This window comes from Canis lupus, chromosome 8 (assembly GCF_048164855.1).
Source record: "Canis lupus baileyi chromosome 8, mCanLup2.hap1, whole genome shotgun sequence".
Lineage (NCBI taxonomy): Eukaryota > Metazoa > Chordata > Mammalia > Carnivora > Canidae > Canis > Canis lupus.
This window is the reverse complement of record NC_132845.1, coordinates 65,619,779-65,646,023: the sequence shown is the minus strand read 5'-3', so window position 1 is coordinate 65,646,023 and position 26,245 is coordinate 65,619,779. Positions and strand designations below refer to the sequence as shown.

The window sequence follows — 26,245 nt, the reverse complement described above, 5'->3', positions numbered from 1 at the left end:
CCTTTCTCTGTCAAGCAGGTAGTTTACAGCTCATAGCAAGATGCCTAGAGACCATGCTTACCCCCTCCCGGAGACACAGAGGGACACTATCTTCCTTGAGGTTTACAGGTCAAAGAGATGGCTCCCAGGCCCTTAAGAACAACCTTCCTGGGTTGTAATGTGGGCAATACAATTGTTCAGCTTCAAACGATATTTAGATACATATGAGATCAACAGAGGAAGTATTTATATTACAAGTTTACTCAGGTAATGCTTTTATCTTTTTAAAAGATTTCATATTCCTGAGACACACAGAGAGAGGGGAAGAGACATAGGCAACTGGAGAAGCAGGCTGCCTGTAGGGGGCCTGTTGTCGTGTTGTGGGACTCCATCCCAAGACCCCAGGATCACACCTGAGCCAAAGACACCCGCTCAACCAGAGCCACTCAGGTGCCCCACTAACACTCTTATGTTTTTGTGGGTTTTTTTTAAAGATTTTATTCATTTGTTCAAGAGAGACACAGAGAGAGAGAGAGAGGCACAGACACAGGCAGAGGAAGAAGCAAGCCCCCGGCAGAGAGCCTGATGCAGGACATGATTCCAGGAGCCCGGGATCACGACCTGAGCCTAAGGCAGATGCTCAACGACCGAACCACCAACGGCCCCCCCGCCCGCCGCCCCGCCCCGTAAATCTCTTCTAAAAAGTAACAGTAAGTACTCTTTTATATCAATGAACGGGCACATAACCCATTCCCGATTTCCCTTAGCCGAGCTGCTGCATCAAACTAATCCCTCACAAAGGGTGTGCTTCTCCCGAAGCTGCCGATGGCAGTGGCAGTGTAGCCAGGAGCAGTCTTGCCCAGCTCTTGCTGCTACGAAGTGTGGCTGGTGCCGGAATGCTCACCGAAGGAGTGCTGCAATTGGAGCCAGGCGGTCACACCTCCCCTGGGCCTGAGCCTAGAAGATCTCCAGGCACATCCCTTCCATATCCTTTTCCGTATTCAGCAGGTAAAGGACAGAAGGTGCGCTGAGCACGTCGGTGAAGACAGGCAGAACCCCAGTCCCCTGGGTCCTGGCCTTCAGCCCCTGCTCCCCCCACCACCACCCCAGTGCACTGCCTGGCTCAGCTGAAGACCGGGACACCCTCCCACCTCTCCACTCTGGCTCTCTGCCTGTGAACTCTGGCTGCCGTGGCCCTCCCCGTGAACATCCTACTGCGTTCCTGCAACTGACACACGTTGGGCTGCCCCACAACCTCAGCCCCCTACCTCGGCCTCAATACTCTCTGGGCACTGAAATGGACACTCTTTTTTTTTTATATTTTTTTAAAATTTTTATTTATTTATGATAGTCACAGAGAGAGAAAGAGAGGCAGAGACACAGGCAGAGAGAAGCAGACTCCATGCACCAGGAGCCGATGTGGGAATCGATCCTGGGTCTCCAGGATCGCGCCCTAGGCCAAAGGCAGGCGCCAAACCGCTGCGCCACCCAGGGATCCCTGAACTGGACACTCTTAAGGCTCACCCTTCACTCCAGATAGCTAAAATCTGTCATTTCATATTTTCATCTATCTCCTCCTTCTAGAAACCTATTTAACCTGGGAGGGCAAATCTTCACCTCGTGTGTCCGTCTGGGCCAGAAGCAGCAGACCTGCATCATTTCATATTGTTTAAAATCTCTTCATTCATTAGTATTTAAAATAAAAAGTTTTCTCTTTCTGTATTTGGAAAAAACACAAATATTTCTCCCAATTTATCATTGAGCTTTATTCTCTTTCTTTCTTTCTTTTCTTTCTTTCTTTCTTTCTTTCTTTCATTCATGAGAGATGCACACAGAGAGGCAGAGACACAGGTGGAGGGAGAAGCTGGCTCCCCCAGGGGAGTCCGACGGGGGCCAATCTGGATCTCAGGACCCCAGGACCATGCCCTGGCCAGAAGGCAGAGACCCAACTAAAAAGCCACCCAGGCGACCCAAGTCATTGATCTTTTTAACCTAATGTTTTACTTTATTTTCTGTCATATGGATATTGTTTCTGTGTTCAAATCGTTCACTTCCTCTTCATACTTTTCATCTGTTTAGACACTGTCTTTGAAGAAGCCTTTCCCACCCTTAATTTCCTAAGTAGTTGCCTCGGTTTGCTCCCGTTTATTTTTCTCTCTTTAATGCATCAGTTTTATTAAGCTAACTGACACCCATCTTCAAGATTTGTAAATCATTCTTCTCTTGAAGTCTTTCCACCATGTTTTCCAAAATGAACAGTCACCTTGACCAGGAAATGCCAGAGGCTAAGAAAGCTCAAGGTTCTAATCTGTGTGAAAGAACCCATTCTTCTTTGAAGCCTCCCGACATGGACGCGTCTTGCTTTGGGGAAAGGGGCAGCAGAAGTATCAGGAAAGTGACTGTCAAATCTGAATTCCCTCTTCTTCAAAAATACTGTGTGGATCTGCCTACAGGGAAGCTGTAACAAAGTAAGACAAACCAGGCAGCTTTCAGGCTGTCACGACAAACGTACATTCTCTCACTGTTCTGGAGGCTGGGAGTCTGAGATTCAGGTGTGGGCACGACAAAAATACATTCTCTCACTGTTCTGGAGGCTGGGAGTCTGAGATTCAGGTGTGGGCAGGGCTGGTTCCTTCTGAGTGCTGTGGGGGAGGGGCTGTTGCATCCTCCCGCCCTGGCTGGTAGATGTCAGTCTTCTCTCCCTGTGTCATCCCATTCTCTTCTCTGTACTTGGATGTTTGCGTCCAAATTTTCCCTTTAAAAAAAAAAAAAGTTATGCATTCATTTTACAAAGAGAGGACAAGCAAGCCAGGGGAGGGGCAAACGGGGGGGGGCAGGGAAAGGGAAAGAGAGAGAGAGAGAGAGAGAGAGGAGAGAGAAGCAGACACCCCTCTCGGGTGTGGAACAGACACCTCTCTGGGGCTTGATGTGGGGCTCAATCTAACAACCTTGAGAGCAGGGCCTGGACCAAAATCGAGTTGGATGCTCAACGAACTGCGCCCCCCAACCCCCCCCTCAATTTTCCCTTCATAAAGGACAGCATGCTACAGACCCCACTTTACCTTGGTTTCTTCCATAAGGACCCCACCACTAAATACAATCACATTCTGAGGTACCAGGGCGTGGTACACATGAATGGGGTGGTGGGGGTGCGAGGGGGCACACAATTGAACCCTAGCATTTGTACACCTGGTCATGTCAAATTGGCTCTCTCACTGCCTTGGTTATGCTGTAAGGGAAGAGCGCTTACACATTATCTTATCTAAGTATTTTAGTTTACAGGTGCAGAAACGGGGGCCTGGAAGAAGGAAGGATTTGCCTAGGGGCACAGGCTGCTTTGTAACAAAACCATATCGTTCCCACCTCCCCACCACCCCCATCTTTTAGCCAGGTATTCTATCTCCTGCTTTATGTCCTCCAGATTGTCTATCCTCAGGAGTCTGGGCAGACAGAGAAGGGGACAGAGTGAATAGGTTACAGGATTTGAATCAAAACAGCTGAAGTGAATCCTGGGGTCCGCTTTGGTCTTTTGGGTTTCACAATCCTTGTTTCTAGAAAACAAATCCTAGTACCCTGCTCTCTCAACGCAGCAAAGAAAAGGAGGACACATTCCTCCTGCAAATGTCTTATAAAGGATAGATCTTTGATTGAAAACAAGATTTGCAAACAAACATGGGCAAATTGGTAAGTAGACACCATTTCAGAACATTTCAAAGAGGCGATAATAACAGACGATACACCTTAACCTGACTTTGGGACCCACCAAGTATATGTCAGCCAGGGTGCAGGGGAGTATAAAAGTCAAAGACTAAGATGTACCTTTAACACTGAGCTTCAGACACCAGATCTTCGAAGTCGGTATCCAGAACCTCTTCCCGTCTCCCCATCCCAGAATTCTGTTCTGTGAGTTAGCACTGCAAGCCGTCTTCCTAGGGTGTCTCTAGGTCTTAAGGGTCACAGAAGGGAAACACAGAAACCATTACTCACTAGAGAATGACAGGCCAGGGTGAGCAGCCCCTGGCTAGCTGTGACTTAGTGGAGAGGGCAGGTGTTGTTGTTGTGTGATTTTTTTTTTTTCTTGAGTTTTCATTCATTTATTTGAATGAGAGAGAGAGTGAGAGAGAGAACACAGGCAGCGGGGAGAGAGGAAAGCAGGCGCCCCATGAGCAGGGAGCCTGATATGGGGCTTCAATGGGTGCAGACTTCCAGTTTGAGGGAAGATGACCAAGTTCTAGAGACGGAAGTTGCTGATGGCAGCACAACAACGCAAATGTGCTTAAGGCCACTTAATGATACGCTCACCAGTGATTAAAATGCTGTATTTTATGTTGTGTTATTTTATCACCAAAAGAAGGAAAGAGCAAGCAAGACTCAGATGCCCAGGTGAAAAGCAGAGGAAGGAGGTACGAGGTGTGGAAGAAGCTTCCCCTGATACCACAGGACAGCCAGTCAGTTATTTTGTGACTGCATCTGTGCTCCTGGGGGCTTCCCACCTTCTCAATAAAACAGATTCTGCCTCCAATTGGAGGTTTTTCCACTCAGCCTTTGTGGGCACGTCACAGTTTATTCATAGGATACACAAGGAGTAGTGAAATTCCTAGGTCAAGGGTAATACACATGCTCAAAATTTTACATGCAAGCTAGAGCTGATTAACTGCAATCAAGGGGCAGGTTTTGGGTGATCCATGGACTTCTGAAGTCGGGGACAGCATCTGATGTGTGTGGGAGCACACGTACATTTTTCTAGGAGTAGGCTCTCAAAATACCTCTCGGGCTCAGGGACACCGGAGAGTAGAGCATGAACGCTCCCCCAGCACAGAATCCCCAACACAGCATCAGTAAAACAAGTGAGAGAGCTCTGCCAAATTAAGCGACGTAAACTAACTTTTCAATCCAACAAGTCCATGTACCTGGACCTTCCCTACATACTTATTTCACTCTTGTAAGATCTTACCTTCCCTCGTCTGTTTCCTCCCTCTGCTTCCAGACTGCACCGTGAAACAGGAATAGAAGGATGCAGAGAGCCCCGCATCTGCTGGAGAGGAGTAGAGTGATCCAGACACCCCGAGGACAGTTTTGGAGGATGGTTGCAGGCTGGATCGGCGACATGAGATAGCCTTGATCCTGAACTCCAGAAGTGGACCTCGGTCTCGCAGTTGCACGTGTCTTCCTTCAAAATGGCTGCCAGGCTGGAATGGTGCATGACATCAGAGGCTTCTGACCTTCCTGATTGGAAAGACTGGACTCCATGGTTCTTGGCAACGGAGGTGGACAAGAGCATCTTCGCAGAGCATGTCCATACTCCTAGCTTGGCCCCGGCTTAGAGAAGGGATAACAGGGCTTGGGTTCACCCAGAAGCCAGAAGGGGAGTTTGAGAAGAGGAGGGTCTGAGTCTCCTGGGAGGGCACAAAGAGCTTGGGAGAAATCATGGCCAGTTGTCAACCGTCCGCCCAGTCTGAGGGCCAGAGCCCCCAGCCTAGCACATCAGGGTACCCCCCGGAGGCCGTGGTAGATGAAGAAAGCCCAGGACCATCAGGTGAGGAAGCAGGAGGGAGAAGGGACTTGACAGGCTTGACTAGTGAGTACAAATGGGTACAGAAGCCAGGAAGGTGTGTCTGACTAGACTGCACGTGACAGGAGAGATTCAGAAAGCCAGGGGTTGGAGAAGAGAGCACGGGAGCCGGGGACAAGGGTATCGCACTGGAAGGAAAACCCAGGAAGCAAGGAAGGAGGGTTAGGAGATGACATCCAAAGAGGAGATAAAGGAAGACAGGAAATTATCCCATTATCCTCATGGGAGAAATGATCTACGAGGAAGAGTTTTGAGGGCGTGGTGGGGGGTATGAAACAGTGGCAAAGATGAATGGGGGCAAATGCATATGAATGAAGGACAAAGATGAAAGGTGGTTTTGGAGAGGCCAATCATCTATGAGGCCACAGAGAAATGAAGAGGGAGTTTGGGTTTGGGGGTGTGGAAAGCGTGGCTGAATTCCAAAGACAGAAGAAGCTTTGTACTGTAGCCTGGTTTCTTCACTCAGCCCCCTTTGTAGACCCCTGCCCCTTGCCTCAGTCCCGCGGAAGGAAGAGAGACATCGAATCCGATGAGGAGACAGCCCCTGAGGCCAACGACATCTGGGTGGTGGAGACACTGAGTGGCCTCAAGATGAAGCTGAAGAGACAGCGGCTATCTTCAGTGCTCCCTGAGCACCACGAGGCGTTCAACAGGCTGCTCGGTAGGAACAGCACCCTCCAACCTTATTCTTTTTTCCTGAAAACACCAGAAACTTCCAACGGCGACGCTTTTCCAATGGAAAATAATTCTTTGCAGGTCGCTGAGCTCTCTCTCTCCATCCTTGGAGGACTCCATACTGACCCCTCATCGGGGACACTTAAAAATGACAGAGGGATGAGAAAGCTTAGCTGCAGTTGCACTCCTGAGACATCTTAGCGCTTACTGGCCTTTTGAATCTAAGTGCCTTCGGCTGGGTCGGGGCGGGGGCGGGGAGGGGAGGACAGGCCATCTTTGTACCCCGATGCCACTGTGGAATGAGAAAATGACAGCGGATGATGTTATGGTCTCTGCAGTGGCACATCCATGCATGATGAGACAGCATCACTACTTACTTCAGATCCCATCCTGCAGATGCACTGCTGACACCTGCCTCTCTCTCAGTCACCCGACAAGGGGGAGCCGCCAACTTTTCTTGGCCAGTCCATGGTCTTTTCTCCCCTCTGCCCATCAGCCTCACCCTTGGCTACATCCTGAAACTTCCCCAGGGGAGGTACTGTTCTCTTTGCTCTGGAACGTTCCCACAGTAACCCCATTCCAGTTGCCAACTTGACAGACATCTGCCCTCTTTTCACAGAGGATCCTGTCATTAAAAGATTTCTGGCCTGGGACAAAGATCTGAGAGTATCCGACAAGGTATTGTTGTTCTCCACTAAGATAGACTCTTGCTCCAACACCTGTCCTGGGGCAGGGGAAAGCCTCCTCAACCCTCTCTCCAACCTCATGCCTACCAAGACTTCTGGTCGGGGACCTCGTGGCTTTTGCAGAATCCCTGGGACCTGAGCACCAGGTGTGCCCCTCTGGCTGTTGCTACCTTAAGTCCCTTTGCCTCTCTGCTCTTGGGGGGCTTCCTTTGGCTCCAGCTTATCAAAGACCCTCCTGAAGCTGGCTGTCCTAAACACAAGCCCTCAAACCAGCACAACCTCCCGTCCTGGGAGCACCTGAAACTCTTCCCTTGCCTTCCCCAGTTTGTAACCAACTGTCTGACACCAAAGAAGCAGGTTCACCCAACATGTCAAAGAGGCACCACCTGCTCCAGCCTCCTGTCCCCTCACCTCACTGGTCTTCCTCTCCCAGGATGGGACCCTTCTATGACGGCTTTTCTCCTCTTTCCGCCAGTATCTCTTGTCCATGGTCATCGCCTATTTTAGCCGCGCTGGTCTCTTCTCCTGGCAGTACCAGCGAATTCATTTCTTCCTGGCACTGTGAGTATTTCGCCTCATCCATCAGCAGTAATCAATAACCTGGGAGGAAGGAGGGCAGAAGTGGGACTCTGATCTTTCGGCTCTTTTTTTCAACCTGTTTGTAACTCTTTAAATCTTGCGGGTTTTATTTATTTATTCATTTATCTTTTTTTTTTTTTTGAGCTGTTTAGTCTGTGTATAAAAACAGTAGAATTAGAGTATAGGGGTTTTTTATACTATTATTTGCAAACACAAATGCCCCTAACATCAGCTAAGAGACCCCCTGAAGAGAAGGAAACAAAAACTCTCCAAAGAGGAGTGAAGGAAAGAACAGACGCTGCCTTGCCCCAAGCAACTAGGCTCAAGCAGCAGCCAGTTCTGATCCTTGAGATCTGTCTTCTTCCCATGGCAATACCAAGCATAACTGTCCTCCTCCTCTGCATTCCCAGCACAAATGCCTCAATTCAGCCTCAAGACATAGCACAGATCTGTCGTAAAGGCTCCCGCTGGTGTTTCTTACAAATCCGTCCCAAGCCAGTGGGTGCTATATGCCTGAAGTCTTTCCAAAGCATCGTCTCCTGCTCTGCGCTCCATAACAATCTCATGGGCCAGGGGTGCTAGTGGTCAAGGTCAGAGTTTCCAGCTTAGCTCCAACCCCCTCGTCTCCGTCCAACTTGTGCACCCTCTTCGTGTTTCATCCTTCCAAGGACCCTTCCCTCCGTTTCTGTACTGTGTTTCCTGTCTAGGTGATTTTGCACGTCTCCCTGAAGAAAACGACCTTTCCTCAAGATTGATTCCAACCCCCAAAATCTTCAGATGCCCCCCTAACCTCCCTGACTTCTGCACCCTAGTAGCACTTCTGTTAAAATTCTAGTCTCATGGGCATTTTGGACCACCGTTATTTCTCATTCACTACCCTCTTCTGCCCCTTTCCCCCCTTCCCCAATCCCATTACACGAGACACCTGTTGAGGCAGGTCTTGTCAAAATATTACCATGCTCTCAAAAACACTCAGACAATTCCTTACATTTTGCAAATGTTTAAGTTAGGTCGGGTCTACGAGGAGGTAATCAGTATTGCCCTTGACCGTGAGAGAAAGCATTCATTTATTCATTCAACAAAAACTTACAAAGTACATCTGATGTGCCAGGGACCATGAGGCGATGGGAAGAGAGAAACAAGAAGTGCATGTTGAATTACTGCACCTACATGAACCCAGTCCTATATTAGTCATTTGGGAGGAAAGCCAGGACTACAGAAATAGAGCAGGAGCTGTATACATGCCCCTGCTCCACAGGGCGACAGGGGTGTGTACAGACAGGCTGAAGGGAAGGGGGTGGGCTCAGAGATGGGAAAACAGAGCAGCATATGCCCTCAAGCTTCTGGGTGAGTTGTCTTTCTCCTCAAAGCGGGAGAAGTCTCTGCCCAGCCGTGCCTTCTTGATGACTGGGGGGCGCTCTACGACGCTGGGTAGGAAGCCGACTGCATCTTTTCTGGGAAGCTGAGCTCAGGTGGGGGGTCCTTCCTGTCCTGCTCCTCCTGACCAGCAACCTCATGTCTTTCTCCAGCTACCTGGCCAATGATATGGAAGAGGACAACCAGGCCCCCAAACAAGCCATCTTTTCATTCCTTTATGGGAAGAACCGTTCCCAGCGTCCCTTGTTCCACAAACTGCGATTGCAATTCATCCGATCCATGGGCTGGAGGACCAGGGTGTCCAGGGAAGAGTGCGAGGAGGTGGGTGGGCTGTGGGGATTTGGGGTGGGACAATGGAAGGGGGGGGGACGTGGAGGGACATGGGATTCAGGACGAGACTGCAGAGTGGGAGGGAGGGGGAGTCCACCTGGAGGTTGTCTTCTCAGGGATCTCTTTGTCTTCCAGATCCAGGCTTTCGATCCAGATCTGTGGGTGTGGGGGCGAGATCGCACCCTCATACCCTAGAGGGACCATGGAGGCCCGAGGTCATCGGCCTGAGGGGAGGTACGTCTGTGTCCTCACGGGTCCAGGCACCATGACTTATTGTGTATTGAGGAAATCTGAGGAATCCAATTGCTAGACCACGCTCCTCTCCCCTGCCCCACACATGAGCCTTCCCACACACTGTAAAGTCGAGCAGCCACGCAGCCAGACGCTGACTCAGGTCCCAGCCACATGCTCACAACCACACATAGGCATGACCTCAGGGAGATGTGTGGGGGCCAGACTAGGGGAAACCAGTTTGTCACAGAGGCATGGCTGAAATAATTCCATTCACGGCAATGGGGCCCAAATGATAGCTTTCATGAAATGTTGATTTTCTGTGGAAAGTGAGTAAGTTTTCAATTGATTCCATAAATTGTGTATTCACTTTCTTTCTTTCTTTTTTAAGAGTTTATTATCCAGGGCAGCCGCGGTGGCACAGCGGGCCAGCCGCGGTGGCGCAGCGGTTTAGTGTCGCTTGCATCCCGGGGTGTGCTCCTGAAGACCCGGGATCCAGTCCCGCGTCGGGCTCCCTGCGTGGAGCCTGCTTCTCCCTCTGCCTGGGTCTCTGCCTGCCTCTCTCTCTCTGTGCCTCTCATGAATAAATAAGTAAAAATCTTAGGAAAAAAATTTATTTATCTATTCATGAGAGACACAGACACAGAGAAAGAGAGAGAGAGACAGAGAGACAGAGAGATAGAGGCAGAGACATAGGCAGAGGGAGAAGCAGGCTCCACGCAGGGAGCCTGATGTGGGACTCGACCCCGGGACTCCAGGATCATGCCCTGGGCCGAAGGCAGGCGCCAAACCGCTGAGCCACCCGGGGATCCCCAGACTTTCTAATTCATTTTTGGCCTTTCATCCCTCACAGGTATCAACCACAGGGACTTATTTACAACAAAGTATATGTCTAACAGTAGGATATTTGATGGAAGAGTCTACCTATCTAGTAATACAAAAGAAATTATGTCTAGTTATGCTTTCATCCAAATTTCCTTTCAAGCACATTGCTTACGGCCAGATTGCCTGTGCATTTTTCATGTTCCCTGCCTGCTTCCGGACCAGTGTCCCATTTTGTTCAATTATACCTTTCCCCTCAGGTTTTTGGTCAAGGAAGTTTGTCAGAACAAGTGAAGCTTAAGAAATAATAGTTTCAGCATGGCTTATTGTGATCGACACATAAACTTATAGATTTGGGTAGAGGATTAAGTAAAGATTGGGTTTAACTCATGTGAACTATAGCTCTGTTAGTCCATTTAGGCTCCTACATCAGAGGACTACAGAGTGGATGGATGGCTTATGAACAACAGACATTTATTTCTCACAATTTGGAGGGGACAAGTCTGCGATCAGAGTGTCAGAACCTTTACTGGGTTGGTCAGACCTTTCCTGGGTTGCAGATTGCCACCTTCTGGCTGTGTCCTCACATGGTGGAAGGGGAGAGCCAGGTCACTGGGGTCTCTTTTATCAGAGCACTAATCCCATTCAAGAGGGCCCCACCCATGCCCTAATCATCCCAGTGGCCCCATCTAGCACCATCACCTTGTGGGTTAGGATCTCAACATATGATTGGGGTGTGCGTGTGGGATACAAACATTCAGACCACATAGCACTGACCAACTTTAGGACTAGGTGTTATGGTTGAACATCGGGATGTAGGGTTAGAATGGGGGATTAGGCATCTGGACTCATGGTTCATGATGTTGATGTGTGAGTGATGTTTGCGGTATGGTGATTAGTTCAGACTCTAAGTAGCACAAAAGGACCAAGGTGAGTGTCCAGTCTAAAGCAACATCCTCTCAAGGTTGTTTGTTTTGGTCCCTGAACAGAATCACCTAGAGCCCTGGCTATAAAGTAGATGACTGGGCCTGTTCTTAGGTACATGAAGAAGTTTTTGGAGCCAGGATCACCAAAGTCCAAAAGTCATACTTGAAAACGAACTGGGGTTTAGAACGAATGATTAGGGATAAAGTGGACTTATAAATTCGTCTCAACTCTGATTACAATGGACTGAGAAGGTGAATAATCTCTATATCTGGAGAGTTGCCTCCTTACAATCTGACGTCCTTCCTCTCTTTCTCAATTGCAGATCCCTGAGCCCCGGGGAGACGCACGTTTTCAGTAGGAAGTCAGGAACACAGGAGTTTCTTTCACAGATAATCTAGAAGAACCCAGGACCTTCCAGAACGAGCTCAATGGAGTTATCGTGTTGTACTCCTAGGAGCTGGGAGTCCATGGAGGAGTCCATGGAGAGACAAAAAGAAACCAGGGTTTTTTCACGTCCATCCCCTCCTGGGCCACCATCAAATATTTCACATTACTTAATTTGAATCTCTGCTGAGGTAGAGGTTGGAGGTCCCATTTTTCATGCACTGGGACAAAGGTGAGGAGGAAATTACCTCAAAAATATAAAATTAGAACCCAAAGGATTGTGACAGCCAAACATACGTCAGGAATTTCAGTTGTTCATTTTGAAAATGTTGCCCTTAGATTATACTTGTTTCTCTAGTTTTTATTTACGTATTTATTTTAAATAGTTCTGAAACAGTCATAGTTTCCAACACATGCTGTTCCAACGTAGTTTTGTGATGAGATTTCAGCTGCTGCATAACTATAACTTTGTTTACATATTCTGGATAGGTTTTGTTTTTATTATACTTATATAATACATCAGTTATACTTATAACCAGACGGGTTAGTTCCCTCATGTTCTTCTAACTGTAAATGTTTGTTTGATAGTCTTCGTTATTAAACTGTGAGAACCAGGTGTCATTTTTTAACTTGCCTTGATGACATGTTTGTATGTTATTTTAGGTTATTAAAGAGGACACTGAAAGGTGTCTCTCGGGGAATCATAATAAAGAGATGTCTTCTTCCCTTCATGATGTTTGTGGTCATCACAATCAGTCTCATCTGTTCACTGTTCAATGATACTGTCGCTTAATGGGGATGTGGTCATTTAGCCACGTTTTTCTTTTCCTTTCCTTTTTTTTTTTTTTAATATTTACGACTATGTGTCAAGAATTTATTTTAGATTAAGGTGGATAGTGCTGATTTCTCTTCAAGAGGACATGGCCTCCATATTCTTCTTCTTTTAAAAAACAAACACTTCAATTAATTAACATATGATGGATTATTGGTTACAAAGGTAGAGGTCAGTGATTTATCAGCCTCATGTAACACCCAGTCCCTCCTTAATGTCCCTCCTGAATGTCCGTCACAGAGTCGTCCTATTCCCCCACTCCCCTCTCTTCCAGCGACCCTCCATTTGTTGCCTATGATTAAGAGTCACTTATGGTTTGTGTCTCTCTCTGATATCGTCTTGTATTTTTTCCTCTCTTCTCCTATGCTCCTCTTCTTTGTTTCTTAAATTCCATGTTTAAGTGAAATCATATGATAATTGTCTTTCGATGATTTTTTTCGCTTAGTGGAATAGCCTCTAGTTCCATCCATGTTGCTGTAAATGGCAAGACTTCACGTTTTGATGGATGAGTAATATTCCATTACAAACACACACACACACACACACACACACACACACACACACACACACTACGTCCTCTTGATCCATTCATCTGTTGTAGACATCCGGGCTCTTTCCATAGTTTGGCTCCTGTGGACATTGCTGCTATGAACATTGGGGTGCAGATGCCCCTCTGCATCACTACACTTGTGTCTTTGGAGTAAATACCCAGTAGTGCAAATGCCGGGTCATACGGTAGGTCTATTTGGAACTTTCTGAGGAACCTCCAGAGTAGCTACACTAGCTTACGTTACCACCAACAGTGTACAAGGGTCCCCCTTTCTCCACATCCTTGCCAACGTCTATCATTTCCTGACTTGTCAATTTTAGCCACTCTGACTTGTGTGAGGTGGTATCTCAGTGTAGTTTGATTTCTATTCCCCTGATGCCGAGGCATGTGGAGCGTAGTCTCATGTGTCTGTCGGCCATTTGTATGTCCTCTTTGGCGGAATGTCTGTTCATGTCTTCTGCCCATTTGAGTTTTAAAAATATTTTGTTTATTTATTCATGAGGGACACAGAGAGAGAGGGAGAGACACAGGCAGCGGGAGAAGCAGGCTCCTCGCAGGGAGCCTGATGTGGGACTCAATCCCAGGACTCTGGAATCGTGACCTGAACCAAAGGCAGGTGCTCAACTGCTGAGCACCTTTTTTTTCTTCTCCCCATTTCTTGTTGGATTATTTGTTCTTTGGGTATTGAGTTTGATAAGTTCTTTATAGATCTTGGATACTAGCCCTTTATCTGATATGTCATTTGCACATATCTTCTCCCATTGTGTTGGGTATCTTTTGGTTTCCTCGACTGTTTCCTTTGCTGGGCAAAAGCTTTCAATATTCATGGAGTCCCAATAGTTCATTTTTGCCGTTGTTTCCCTTGCCTTTGGAGACATGTGTCGTAAGACGTTGCTGCAGCAGACGTCACAGAGTTTGCTGCCTGTGTTCTCCTCTAGCATTTTGATCGACACCTGTCTCATAGTTAGGTCTTTCATCCACTTTGAGTCTATTTCTGTGTATGGTGTGAGGAAATGGTCCACTTTCATTCTTCTGCATGTGGCTGTCCGATTTTCACAGCACCGTTTGTTAAAGAGACTGTCTTTTTTCCACAGGATATTTTTCCTGCCTTGTCGAAGATTAGTTGAAGGTCCATTTCTACATTCTCTATTCTGTTCCATTGATCTATGTGTCTGTTTTTGTGCCAGTACTATGCTGTCATTTGAATATTGCTTTGTAACAGAGCTTGAAGTCTGAAATCGTGATGCCACCAGTTTTTCGTTTTGTTTGTTTGTTTGTTTGACACTCCTTTGGCGGCTACTCAGGGTCTTTTCTGGTTCCATACAAATTTTAGGATTATTGGTTCCAACTCCGTGAAATAAGTTGATGATATTTTGACAGGGATTGCACGGAATGTATAGACTGCCCTAGGTAGCACAGATGTCTTAACAACATATGTTCTTACAATCCATGAGCATAGAACGTTTTTCCATTTCTTTGTATCTTCCTCAATTTCTCTCATGAGTGTTCTACAGTTTTCTGAGTACAGATCCTTTGCCTCTTTGGTTAGGTTTATTCCTAGGTATCTGACGGTTTGGGGTGCAATTGGAAACGGGGGAGACTCCTTAATTTCTCTTTCTTCTGTCTCATTCTTAGTGTATAGAAATGCAGCTGGTTTTTGTGCATGGATTTTTATTTCCTGCCACTTTGCTGAATTCCTATACAAGTTCTAGCAATTTTGGGGTAGAATCTTTGGGGCTTTCCATGTAGAGTATCATGGCATCTGCAGAAAGTGCGTTTGACTTCTTCTTTGCGGATTCTGATGCTTTTTACTGCTTTATCTTGTCTGTGGAGGCCCAGACTTCTCGTACTGTGTTGAACAGCAGTGATGAGGGTGGACATACCTTCTGTGTTCCTGACCTTAGGGGAAAAGCTCTCAGGTTTTCCCCATGGAGATGATATTTGCTGTGGGTCTTCCGTAGATGTCAGCCACATTTCTTAACTTTCAAAACTAACTCTCAGTTATTTTTCATGTAGAAAAAACTGAAGACAAGGAGGATCTTCAGCTGGTGTCTTCTTTTGTTTAAAGATTTATTTATTTTGGTGAGAGAGAGGGCAAACACGAGCAGGGGGAGGAGCGGAGGGAGAAGGAAAAACAGACTCCCCACTGAGCAGGGAGCCTGACCTGGGGCTCCATCTCAGGGCCCCGGGATCATGACCTCCACTGAAGGCAGGTGCTTAGCCAACTGAGCCACCCAGGCACCCCCTGAGCTAATGTCTTTAAGTAGGAAACGAGAAGATATTGAGGGAGAAAAGGGGGGAGAAAAGGAAGATAGCGCTATGGGGACCTAGACAGTAATCTGAAATTTACAATGAAGGCAAGGTGACTCGGCAAGATTACGCATTCCAGGAGATGGTCCAAGGCAAGCAGATCCAGGAGTGCAGGGAACACAAGCATTCTGTGTTCAATATTCAATCACAGTAGGCGTCCTTTGCACACCCCCCAATTCCAGTTTTTTGTGGCAGAAGAAAAAAAACAGTGTGTGATGAAATGGTAACAACTGCATAGAAATGACGGCTTTGGAGAACTTTCTGAGAAGCACAATAAGATAAGAGGAGCTAAAGCTCAAATAAGATAAGCATGGAGAAGAAAGAGCTAATGACATGAATCCTGCATTTTGGAGAAAACCATCTTGGGCAACGGTAGCAGCAGAGAACACTTTAGTGTCCTCAGGATGCATCATGCTCCTGGCACATACATACATGTGTATCACCAGTCAGGAAGCTCACCCAAGTGTGGTGACCGGAATTTTTACTGAAGTTTCATTATGGGAGTGTGATTAATTCAATCATTGGCCATACGCTGAACTCAATCTCAGGCTCCCTTCCTTCCGCTAGAGATTGGGCTGATATCAAGTGGTTCAAAAGCCCCAACCCTGTTGGTGTTCCTGATATAGCCGGCCCCTATCCTTAGCATCAACTCAGGTTTGGTCCAAGAGGCCTACCAGGATAACAAACACTCCCATCACTTAGGCAATTCCAAAGATTTAGAAGCTCTCTTCCAGGATCCAGGCAGAAGACCCAGACAAATTCTTTCCACAACACATTGGCTATGGTCAGGAGTCTGTCAGAACTCAGGTGGTCAGGGAAGATACAGATTTGAGGACAGATCAATCACAGGAGATACCGGAGAAGTTAAACAGATAAGGATTGAAGTAATGGGGTGCTCACAGGGATTTGGAATAGCCCAGGTGATGCGAGAAATTTAGGATATGAATATAGGTGCACCTATATATCTCTATATAGGAGCACCTAATGACAGTGAGCAACTGAGGAAAGAGAAGCCAAAGGAAAAACCGTGTTTGTGTGTGCGTGTGCGTGCGCACTTGCGCGCGTGTGCTGCGGTGGGGTTGCAACTCTAGTAAATGACATGAGCTGATAGGCATGGAGCGATTTCAGAAAGTGAAACCACCAAGGTCAAAAGGGCAAGGGACATTAAAATCTAATTAGAGCAGCTCTAGAACAGGGACAACATTAAGAAGTGGGACACACAGTTGATGGACTCAGGGTAGCAGAGAGACTAGATTGTGCAGACATGGAAACAAAGAGGAAAAACACTCTGACAGCTTGGAAACAGACACGACTTATGAAACATCTAGGATTTAAAATGTATATTTAGGAAGCTCTAGGCCTCTGTAGGATGGCAGGTGAAGGCAGGTTAGGAAACAGCTCAAATGACCTCAAGGAAATGATGCAAGAAACAAGATGATGGTTCCAAACAATAAAGAAATAGCAAACAGGCGGCAAGAGAACAGATGCGAGAAGACAGTAGAGGAACATGCCTGAAGTACAGGAGATAAACCAGCAAAGCTGCCTTGAAACAAAACCAAGGCACAAACACACACACACACACACACACAAAAGCATTTTTGGACATGAGAGCTGAAAGAATTCATTAGCAACTACAAGAAATGTTCCAGGGCCCCTGGGTGGCTCATTTGTTGATTTCAGCTCAGGTCATGATCTCAGAGGCCTGGGATCAAGCCCCAAGTCCAGCTCTGTACTCAGAGCTCAGTCACCTTGGGAATTCTCTCTCTCCCTCTGCCCCCTCCCTCCACTTGTGCTCTCTCTTTCTCTCAAATAAATAATCCTAACAACCACCAAAAAAAGGGTTCCAAAATCTATAAAAAAGGACTTATCAAACTCAACATCCAAAAAGCAAATAGTCCACTTAAGAAATGGGCAGAAGACACGAAGAGACAGTTTTCCAAAGAAGACACCCAAAGAAGACAGACACATGAAAAGATGCTCAACATCACTCATCACCGGAGAAAGATATCAAAACCACGATGAGATATCAACTAACACCTGTCAGAAACCCCAAATTAAATTAAACATACAAGAAACAACATCCCTCTTGTACTGTTGCTGGCAATGCAAACTGGTGCAGCCATGCTGGAAAACAGTATGGAGGTTCCCCAGAAAGTTAAAAATAGAGCTACCCTAGGATCCACCAATTGCACTACTGGCTAACTATTTACCCAAAGGATGCAAAAATACAGATTCAAGCATTCTGATGTTTATAGTGTTGGGCTGGTGAGACTGGGGACGTCAAAACAGCCCACCCGAGGCCAGCAACCTCCCAATAAAGGCGCCTTGCCGCCCCACCCCCATCTTCCTGCCAAAGCTGCCTTGCTGCCCTACACTATCTTAGCTTACAAAACACAGATCACCCCCCTACCCCACCCCACCCCCGACGCCCACCACCCTGTAACCCTTGCCCCAACCCGAATGCCGCCCTGGCCCCATCTTCCCGCCAAAAACTCTTTATAAACACCCCTGCACTTTGCCTGGGCGCGGCTTCAGGGAGCCACACCAGGGAGCGCTCCCCATTAAAGCACTCTCAAACCTACCACCTGGTTCTGCTGTCTTGAATTGTCTCCGCCCATCATTAAAAGAAAACCTGACATATATCAGCATTATCAACAACAGCCAAACTATGAAGAGAGTCCAAATATCCATTGAGTAGTGAATGGATAAAGAAGATGCGGTGTATATACACAACGGAATGCTACTTACTCATCAAAATGAACGGACTCTTGCCATTTGCAATGACATGGATAGAGGTACACTATACTAACCTAAGCAAAGTAAGAGAGAAACAAATACCGTATGATCTCATTCATATGAGGAATTGAAGAAAGCAGATGAACATATGGGAAGAGGGAAAAAGGGAGATAGGGAAACAAACCATAAGACTCTTAAGGATAGAGAATACACTGAGGGTTGATGGAGGGAGCTGATTGCAGGAGGGGCTAGATAGGGGATGAGTATCAAGGAGGGCACTTGTTGTGATGAGCACGGGGTGTCTTATATGTGATGAATCACTGAATTCTACCTCTGAAACCGATACTGCACTGCATGTTCACTACCTAAAATTTAAATTAAATATTGGAAAAGAAAAAAAAAAGCCTCAAAGTGTTCAAGGATGTCCTTCAGGCTGAAGGAAAATGACAGGAGATCTAAATCTGGACAGACATAAAACATAAAGAAACCAAGTGCACCAGAAATGGCAACGATGTTATTTTAGTATTCCTTAAAAAATAACGCTTTACCCAAAAATCACAATGTCTTGGGGGATTGATTCTACCTGTGAAAGTAATATCCGGGCAGCCTGGGTGGCTCAGCAGTTTAGCCCCGCCGTCAGTCCAGGGCCTTACCCTGGAGACCCAGGATCCACTCCCGCGTCGGGCTCCCTGCATGGGGCCTGCTTCACCCTCTGCCTGTGTCTCTGCCTTTCTCCCTCTCCCTCTCTCTCCCTCTCTCTCTCTGTGTGTGTGTGTCTTTCATGAATAAATCAATAATAAGTCTTAAAAAAAGAAGAAAAAAAAAAGTAATAGCCAACAACAACATAAGGACCAAGAGGGGAGAAATGGAAATAACCACAGGCTCACTATAGTTGAAGTGAAACAGTACATTACCTGAAGATGAACTGTAAAATATTAAAGCTGCATAATAGAAACCCCAAAACAATAAAAACATAACAGTGTTAGAGCTAAACTCCCCGCAAGAGATGTAAAACAGAATCACAAAAAATACACAATCCATTGAAAGGAAAGAAGTTCACAAAAGAAGAAAAAAGAAACAAAGCCAATGGTACAAAGAGAAAACAAAACCAGACTACAACCCTTACTGGTTATATCAATAGTCAGATTACATGTAAGGTGGTCTAGGCAACCCAATTAATAGGCAGAGACTGTCAGACTGGATTTAAAAACAGCAAGATCCAACTATCTGCACTTGAAGTATAAAGATGGAAATAGGTTGAAAGTAAAAGGGTGAAATCAGATGCCAACACGTCTCAAAAGAAAGCCAGACTGGCTACATGAGACTGTTACAATAATCTTCCACTTCCGGAATTCAATCCATCCATCAATATCCTTGATCTTAGCAGGCATAATCTGAAAACGGACAAGACAGATGACACCCACTCTCAAATGATTCAGGTAAGAAATATACATACAGACACACACACACACACACACACACACACACAGAGAGCTAATAAAGCAAATGTGGGGACAGGTAAAAAAACTGGTGTATCTGGGCAAAGGGAACATGGAAGTTCTCTAAGATCCTTGCGACTGTTGTGTAAGATTGAAGTTTTTTCAAAATAAAATGCTGAATAAAAACGAATGCTATCAAATACACAGAGGATGTTGCAAAAGGACTCAGAAACCCATCTGAAGGGATTCCTCTGGTCAAACACAGAACCACTTGGACATCAAAGAGAGAAACGACTTCAATGTACTGAAATACTTAAAATATGTGTAAACCCATGAGCTCATAATGGTAACAAAATGAATCAAAAAAAAAAAAATCCCAGTTGCTTAGGAGCCTACTGGATATTGTGAAAATAATCCTCTCTGTAAGTAACACAGAACTATTTAAAGAGATGTTGTTCTTTAGGAATGTATTCTAGCTGGGAAACAAAGAAATGGTAAAGTAACATACCACCACCTTGTCTCCCCTAAAGAACTGGGGGATCTTGGCAATGAACATCAACCAATGGATGCTAACGTCACAAAAACAAAGGAAGATGGTACGGGCCTCCAGGGGAAAGAGGACGAGAGTCAAGGGCAGCAAAGTCTTGCAAAAGAACTGAACAGAACTGGGTCAACGTCCAGAGCTAACTACCAATTATAGAAGGCATATGGGTAATGACAAAAGTCTTCAAGTTAGAATGACAGCAACGTGGTCCACACAATCCAGACTACCGGAAACACAGGATAAACACAATTTCTTCAAAACATAGATTACAAAGCAGTAACATAAGAGACATACAAGGAAACCATCAGTAAATGATTTAAAAGACTTAGTTAGCCACCTGGAGGGTGGTCTCTGTGTATCCTGATTGAAAAGAACCACCTCAAACACATCCAGAAGATGGCGAAACTTTAAACACCAGATATTATATACTCAGAAAAATAGGTATTGCAGGTTACCCTCACCTACTTTTTCAAACACCCCTGATCAGCTAAAGAGCAAAACTATCTGCAGGTGAACCTTTTTAAAAGCCAAGCAAAGGGAGACTCCACGAAGAAAAGACACGTGGAAGTAATACGTCAGACGAATGATCACGGGAGGTAAGAGCTGGATGATGTCTGATGCATCTGACTGTACTGAGATCACCGCGATTGATTGATTGATTGATTGATTGATTTTTATTATTTGATAGTGAGCAACACAGTGAGAGAGAGAGCAAGAGAGTGAGAGCACACACAAGTGGGGGGAGGGACAGAGGGAGAAGCAGACCCACAGAGCAGGGAGCCCAACTCAGTGTTCGATCCCAGGACCCGAGCATCATAACCTGAGCCAAAGGCAGACACTTAGCTGCCTGAGTCACCCAGGGGCCCAGGTCACTGCTAATCTGTAGCAATACGTTCCAGAGAGGGGTGAGGACAAAATCAAGATGCTAAGAATTGAAATGGGAACGGCAGTGACTGCATATTTACTAGGGAATACCTCGCTGTATTATGTACTGCACAACCCGAACAAGTAAGAATAACAGAAGCCACCTGAAGGATGCGCAGGCCATTACACTCACGACTCAGCTTTTACCCCTGGACAAAACAGTAACAATGAAAATATGTCTCCTTGGATCACGGTATTTTGGTGCCTGGAAAAATTATATGTACCAGGTCCTCGGTTTAGATAAGCAACAAACATGTCATAGGTTGCAATGATTCAATGATCATCATCAGGAAAGCTACCCACAACTACATCAATTTCACAAAGACAGTTTCTCAAGTCCGAAGAAATCTTTAAAACCCACAAGTTACAAAAAATGGTTTCCTCTTACGCTCCATTCAAATCATGTAACGCACGGTACGCTCCTTTTCTGGGACTATCAGGCACCTGACTCACGTATGTAGCCCCACCACATAGGGGTAGCTCCGCACACATGAACTCGACAAAAGACTCTGGGTGTGTGGAGGCTGAGAATATTAGGGCCATTCAAGCTTAACACTGGCACAAGTACAGTCATTGTAGCTTCGGTAGCCGTCTCAGGCCACTGTGACCAGGTACTGAACTCTACCTTCCCCCGGCTACACGAAAAACCACAAAGCACGCCCTTATCGGAATAAGGAAGCAAGAGCTCGTGAGACCTCTTTACTGCAGATTCTCACACCCCCACGCTTTACTGAAAAACCCCACCTTACCCCTAGATCAGCCCATAAAATCCCAGCCGTAACCCACCTCAGGTTCCAAGTCCCTGCTCCGCTGTGTCGGGTGTACTTGGACCCAAGCTCGAGCTTCTCAATAAACCCTCATGTACTTGCATCGGCCTCGGCTCCTTGGCGGTTTTCTCGCATTCGCAATCTTGGGCACAACAGGTGCTGATCTGACAGGGTGAGAAGTGCATGTTACATGATAACGTCTTTTATTTCCATACTCCCATTTTAAAATCTGGACCCATATAAATCTGCTGAAATGCATTACAAAACCAAGCACGGACACAGGAAAACTCACCTGGGATTCATTCATTTTCTGCTGCTCTTGGAAAACCATAGACTGTTAACGGTGGACCTGGGGAAGAAGAAGAAATGATAGAAGTCACTGGTCATCCTGCATAATACCTCCAAAGAAATCTCATTCCCTGTGAACACTCAGAAGAGGCTAAAAATGTGAGAAAAGAGAAAGGTACAAGAGAATTGGGGTCCCTCCCACGGATCACGAGGTGATCAGATGCGTTACTCTTTCTTTTTCTTTTTAAGATTTTATTTATTTGTTTATTCACAAGAGACCCAGAGAGACAGAGAGAGAGAGACACAGAGAGAGAGAGAGAGAGAGAGGCAGAGACACAGGCAGAGGGAGAAGCAGGCTCCATGCAGGGAGCCCGACGTGGGACTCCATCCTGGATCTCCAGGATCACACCCTCCGCCGAAGGACCCGTGAAACCACTGAGCCACCCGGGCTGCCCTAGATGGGTTACTCTTCAATGGTTAATATAAACATCGGCTCATTTTTCAAACCGTTTGCCTTCATTAAACTAACGCTGAAAAAAACCCTCCTCTTCACGGTGCTCTCTCCGTCTTTCCTTACCTCTTCAAATGACTTAAAATCACGTATGCACAGGAACAGAAAACACCAGGTCTCTAAAGCAGGGTAAAGGTGCATCAAGGCGCACTTGTTTTCAAATGCTCTCCCTTCACTGGCTTGTGCGCTAGCTACACCGAAGAACCTTTTGATCACGAAAACTAACAGGGCGGCCAGCACGCGCGCCCAGGAGCTCAGGCCCGAGAGCAAGCCCACCCACGGACCCCGTCGCCCTGGACAAGCCGCCTCCCTTCTCAGGCCCAGGCTCCTCTGTCAACCAGGCAGCCGCAGCCCGGCCCTCCTCGCACACCGGCCCTGCGCTCCACCGGCAGATGCCCCAGGGCACAACGCAGCCGGCTCCGCACACACTCCTGGGCGCTTAGAGACCCGTCTGCAGGCTGGACAGGGCGACGGCGCAGCAAGCGGGGGACGGGGCAAGGGGAGGCGGGAGCCCCTTGCGCCCCCGGGAAGCCGGGACCCCACGAGTCCCGCGTCCCGGGGGAGCGCCCATCCCTCCCCGCCCGCGCGCACTCTGGCCGCCCGGAAGATCCACAACCGCCAGGAGGCCCGCGAGCGCACGACCTACCCCGTCGGGACCCGCCGAGCTGCCCCAAGGCTCGCGAGGGATCCGGGGCGGGGGCTGCTCCTCCTGCGCCTCCCGGGGCCGCCGTTCCCGGGGCGCCGGCTCTGGAACTAGCGCGCAAACTCACTTCGGGCCGACCACCCTCCGGGGCCCCAAACGGCCGCCTGACGCCTCGCCGTCCTGCGGCCGCAAACCGGCCGGACCCGGGCCCCGCCGCCGCCGCCGCCGCCGCCGCCGCCACTCGACCGCCCGGCTCCTCCGGCCCAGGCCCGCGGGCTCCGGGGCTCGCGCTGGGGGGATCCCGCTCGCGCCTCCGCCCGGCCCGCGCGGACCCGCGCCCGCTGGGTGCCGGCCCGGCCGGACGGCGGACAGCCCCGCGGGTACCGGGGAATCCTCGGCCGCCGGAGGCCGAAGCCTGGGAACCGCGGCGAGCGGTGACCTGCGCACGCACAGGAAGCGAGAGCAGCGCGGCCGCACTGCGCCTGCGCCAACACGCACACAGGCCGAGCTGCACATGCGCACCACGGCGCCGGCGTGCGGCCCGGGTCCTGCGGGAGCCCCCTGGGGGAGCGGCACAAACACCCGGACTCTGTTTCCCGGGAGTCCAAGCGCCCACACGCTAGGGGACGTCTCGAAAGTCTCCACCTCGTCGGGTGGGTAAGAGGCACCGTGCTCAGAGGATTGACCATCCGGACCTACTGCCCGATGTCCCAGTCGTCTTCGCTCCCGTGAGGAATCGAGGAGACGTGTCGCTTCTAGCAGCGGCTGTGCCTGCGTCCTGCATCCCTGGTCCTTTCCTTGCCCTGAGGTCTGTCTGTCGGCTTGGCACGGAGACTTCCACAAGCAGGAGAGGACGGGGAAGGGTGCACGTGTGCACGTCACTGAACTTTGACAAGTTGCACCAACACACTGGGATACGATTACTACTCAGCGAGGACATAAGAGAGGCGCATGGTTTCTCCAAGAAAGGAGAAGGAAATAGAAAAGGTAGCTTGTCCAAGTTGCACAACGAATGCAAAGTACAGACTGTGGAACAACCGGGTTTCACACACACACAAACCCGAACCATATCCCTGGGAATTTGCCCGTCCGACGAATTAAATGTCTGTTAGGTTAAAGTGCCATGTTTTGACGAGGAGGTCCTAAGGACAAGGATTGAGCAGTATTTTGGGGGAGAGATTATATAACGGCGCGCCTGGCCAAGTGCTTCTTCGACGCCGCGGGGTGGTGGAGATTAAAAGGAGAATCTCCCGGTCGCCTGGGTGGCTCAGCAGTTGAGCGTCTGCCTTGGGCTCAGGCGGTGATGCCCAGGTCCAGGGTGGAGTCCCGCATCGGGCTCCCTGCAGGGGGCCTGCTTCTCCCTCTGCCTGCCTCTCTGCCTCTCTCTGTGTCTCTCAGGAGTAAATAAATCTTAAAAAAAAAAAACAAAAAACAAAAAACAAAAACCTTCTCCTGCCATCCAGGAAATCCTCTCCACAAATATAGAAAGAAGAGAACGATTGTTATGTTGGTTTAAACGATTTATTTGAGAGAGAGAGGGGGAGAGAGAGGGCGTGAGAGCAGGGGGAGGGGCAGAGGGAGAAGAGGAGAGAATCCCCAGCTGACTCCAGGCTCAGCCAGCAGCCCCACGGAGGGCTTCATTCCACAACCCTGACATCCGGACCTGAGCCCAAACCAAGAGGCAGCTGCTTACCTGGCTAAGCCACCCAGGCCCCCCATCCTACCGTTAAATAACCTTTAAACCAGACTGTGTCGCACATCACAGGCAAACCACTAACAAGTTTGCAAGGAGAACCCGGAGACTTGTCTTTCCTTGTAGCTCAGCCCATAGTTCTCATCCTAAGTGGTAAACCTGTTTCACACCTACAGGACTCATCAGCACCATTTGCTATGCATTTTTTCATAGTTCATCCTAAATTCACCTGGTAATCGGGGTGCTGGTCCATCCTAGTTGTCTCTGTGTGAAGGAGGAGAAAAAAGTTCTTACCTTTCTCTGTCAAGCAGGTAGTTTACAGCTCATAGCAAGATGCCTAGAGACCATGCTTACCCCCTCCCGGAGACACAGAGGGACACTATCTTCCTTGAGGTTTACAGGTCAAAGAGATGGCTCCCAGGCCCTTAAGAACAACCTTCCTGGGTTGTAATGTGGGCAATACAATTGTTCAGCTTCAAACGATATTTAGATACATATGAGATCAACAGAGGAAGTATTTATATTACAAGTTTACTCAGGTAATGCTTTTATCTTTTTAAAAGATTTCATATTCCTGAGACACACAGAGAGAGGGGAAGAGACATAGGCAACTGGAGAAGCAGGCTGCCTGTAGGGGGCCTGTTGTCGTGTTGTGGGACTCCATCCTAAGACCCCAGGATCACACCTGAGCCAAAGACACCCGCTCAACCAGAGCCACTCAGGTGCCCCACTAACACTCTTATGTTTTTGTGGGGTTTTTTTTAAGATTTTATTCATTTGTTCAAGAGAGACACACAGAGAGAGAGAGAGGCACAGACACAGGCAGAGGAAGAAGCAAGCCCCCGGCAGAGAGCCTGATGCAGGACATGATTCCAGGAGCCCGGGATCACGACCTGAGCCTAAGGCAGATGCTCAACGACCGAACCACCCACGGCCCCCCGCCCGCCGCCCCGCCCCGTAAATCTCTTCTAAAAAGTAACAGTAAGTACTCTTTTATACCAATGAACGGGCACATAACCCATTCCCGATTTCCCTTAGCCGAGCTGCTGCATCAAACTAATCCCTCACAAAGGGTGTGCTTCTCCCGAAGCTGCCGATGGCAGTGGCAGTGTAGCCAGGAGCAGTCTTGCCCAGCTCTTGCTGCTACGAAGTGTGGCTGGTGCCGGAATGCTCACCGAAGGAGTGCTGCAATTGGAGCCAGGCGGTCACACCTCCCCTGGGCCTGAGCCTAGAAGATCTCCAGGCACATCCCTTCCATATCCTTTTCCGTATTCAGCAGGTAAAGGACAGAAGGTGCGCTGAGCACGTCGGTGAAGACAGGCAGAACCCCAGTCCCCTGGGTCCTGGCCTTCAGCCCCTGCTCCCCCCACCACCACCCCAGTGCACTGCCTGGCTCAGCTAAAGACCGGGACACCCTCCCACCTCTCTACTCTGGCTCTCTGCCTG

At 48.1% G+C, this 26,245-nt stretch overlaps 1 protein-coding gene and 1 long non-coding RNA gene across 4 annotated transcripts; one reads left to right on the top strand and one right to left on the bottom strand.

The window, feature by feature from the left end:
• Positions 1 to 1,750: 1,750 nt before the first annotated feature.
• Positions 1,751 to 23,345, bottom strand: LOC140638864 (uncharacterized). Of its 3 annotated transcripts, none has more exons than XR_012035824.1 (7): positions 23,110 to 23,345; positions 21,957 to 22,013; positions 21,684 to 21,828; positions 7,324 to 7,512; positions 4,934 to 6,518; positions 3,799 to 3,925; positions 1,751 to 2,734 (listed from the first exon to the last, which is right to left on the bottom strand). It is a non-coding gene; the product is annotated as an uncharacterized lncRNA (long non-coding RNA). The 3 variants fall into 3 exon arrangements; XR_012035826.1 differs by having other exon boundaries at positions 4,934 to 6,367; XR_012035825.1 differs by lacking the exon at positions 23,110 to 23,345 and adding an exon at positions 22,530 to 22,996.
• Positions 3,831 to 13,890, top strand: LOC140638859 (speedy protein E4-like). Its single transcript, XM_072836924.1, has 7 exons — positions 3,831 to 5,515; positions 6,018 to 6,212; positions 6,846 to 6,904; positions 7,388 to 7,473; positions 9,021 to 9,189; positions 9,334 to 9,432; positions 11,501 to 13,890. Exons 1-6 carry the CDS (start codon positions 5,407 to 5,409, stop codon positions 9,391 to 9,393), a joined length of 678 nt encoding a protein of 225 aa, XP_072693025.1. The 5' UTR covers positions 3,831 to 5,406; the 3' UTR covers positions 9,394 to 9,432; positions 11,501 to 13,890.
• Positions 23,346 to 26,245: the final 2,900 nt, after the last annotated feature.

Bases quoted from the DNA above. Each gene is read 5' to 3' on its own strand.
- LOC140638859 (XM_072836924.1), top strand. From the start codon at position 5,407: ATGGCCAGTTGTCAACCGTCCGCCCAGTCTGAGGGCCAGAGCCCCCAG. The intron at 5,516-6,017 runs GTGAGGAAGCAG...TTCTTCACTCAG, and splicing joins AGAAAGCCCAGGACCATCAG to CCCCCTTTGTAGACCCCTGC. The intron at 9,190-9,333 runs GTGGGTGGGCTG...TTTGTCTTCCAG, and splicing joins CCAGGGAAGAGTGCGAGGAG to ATCCAGGCTTTCGATCCAGA.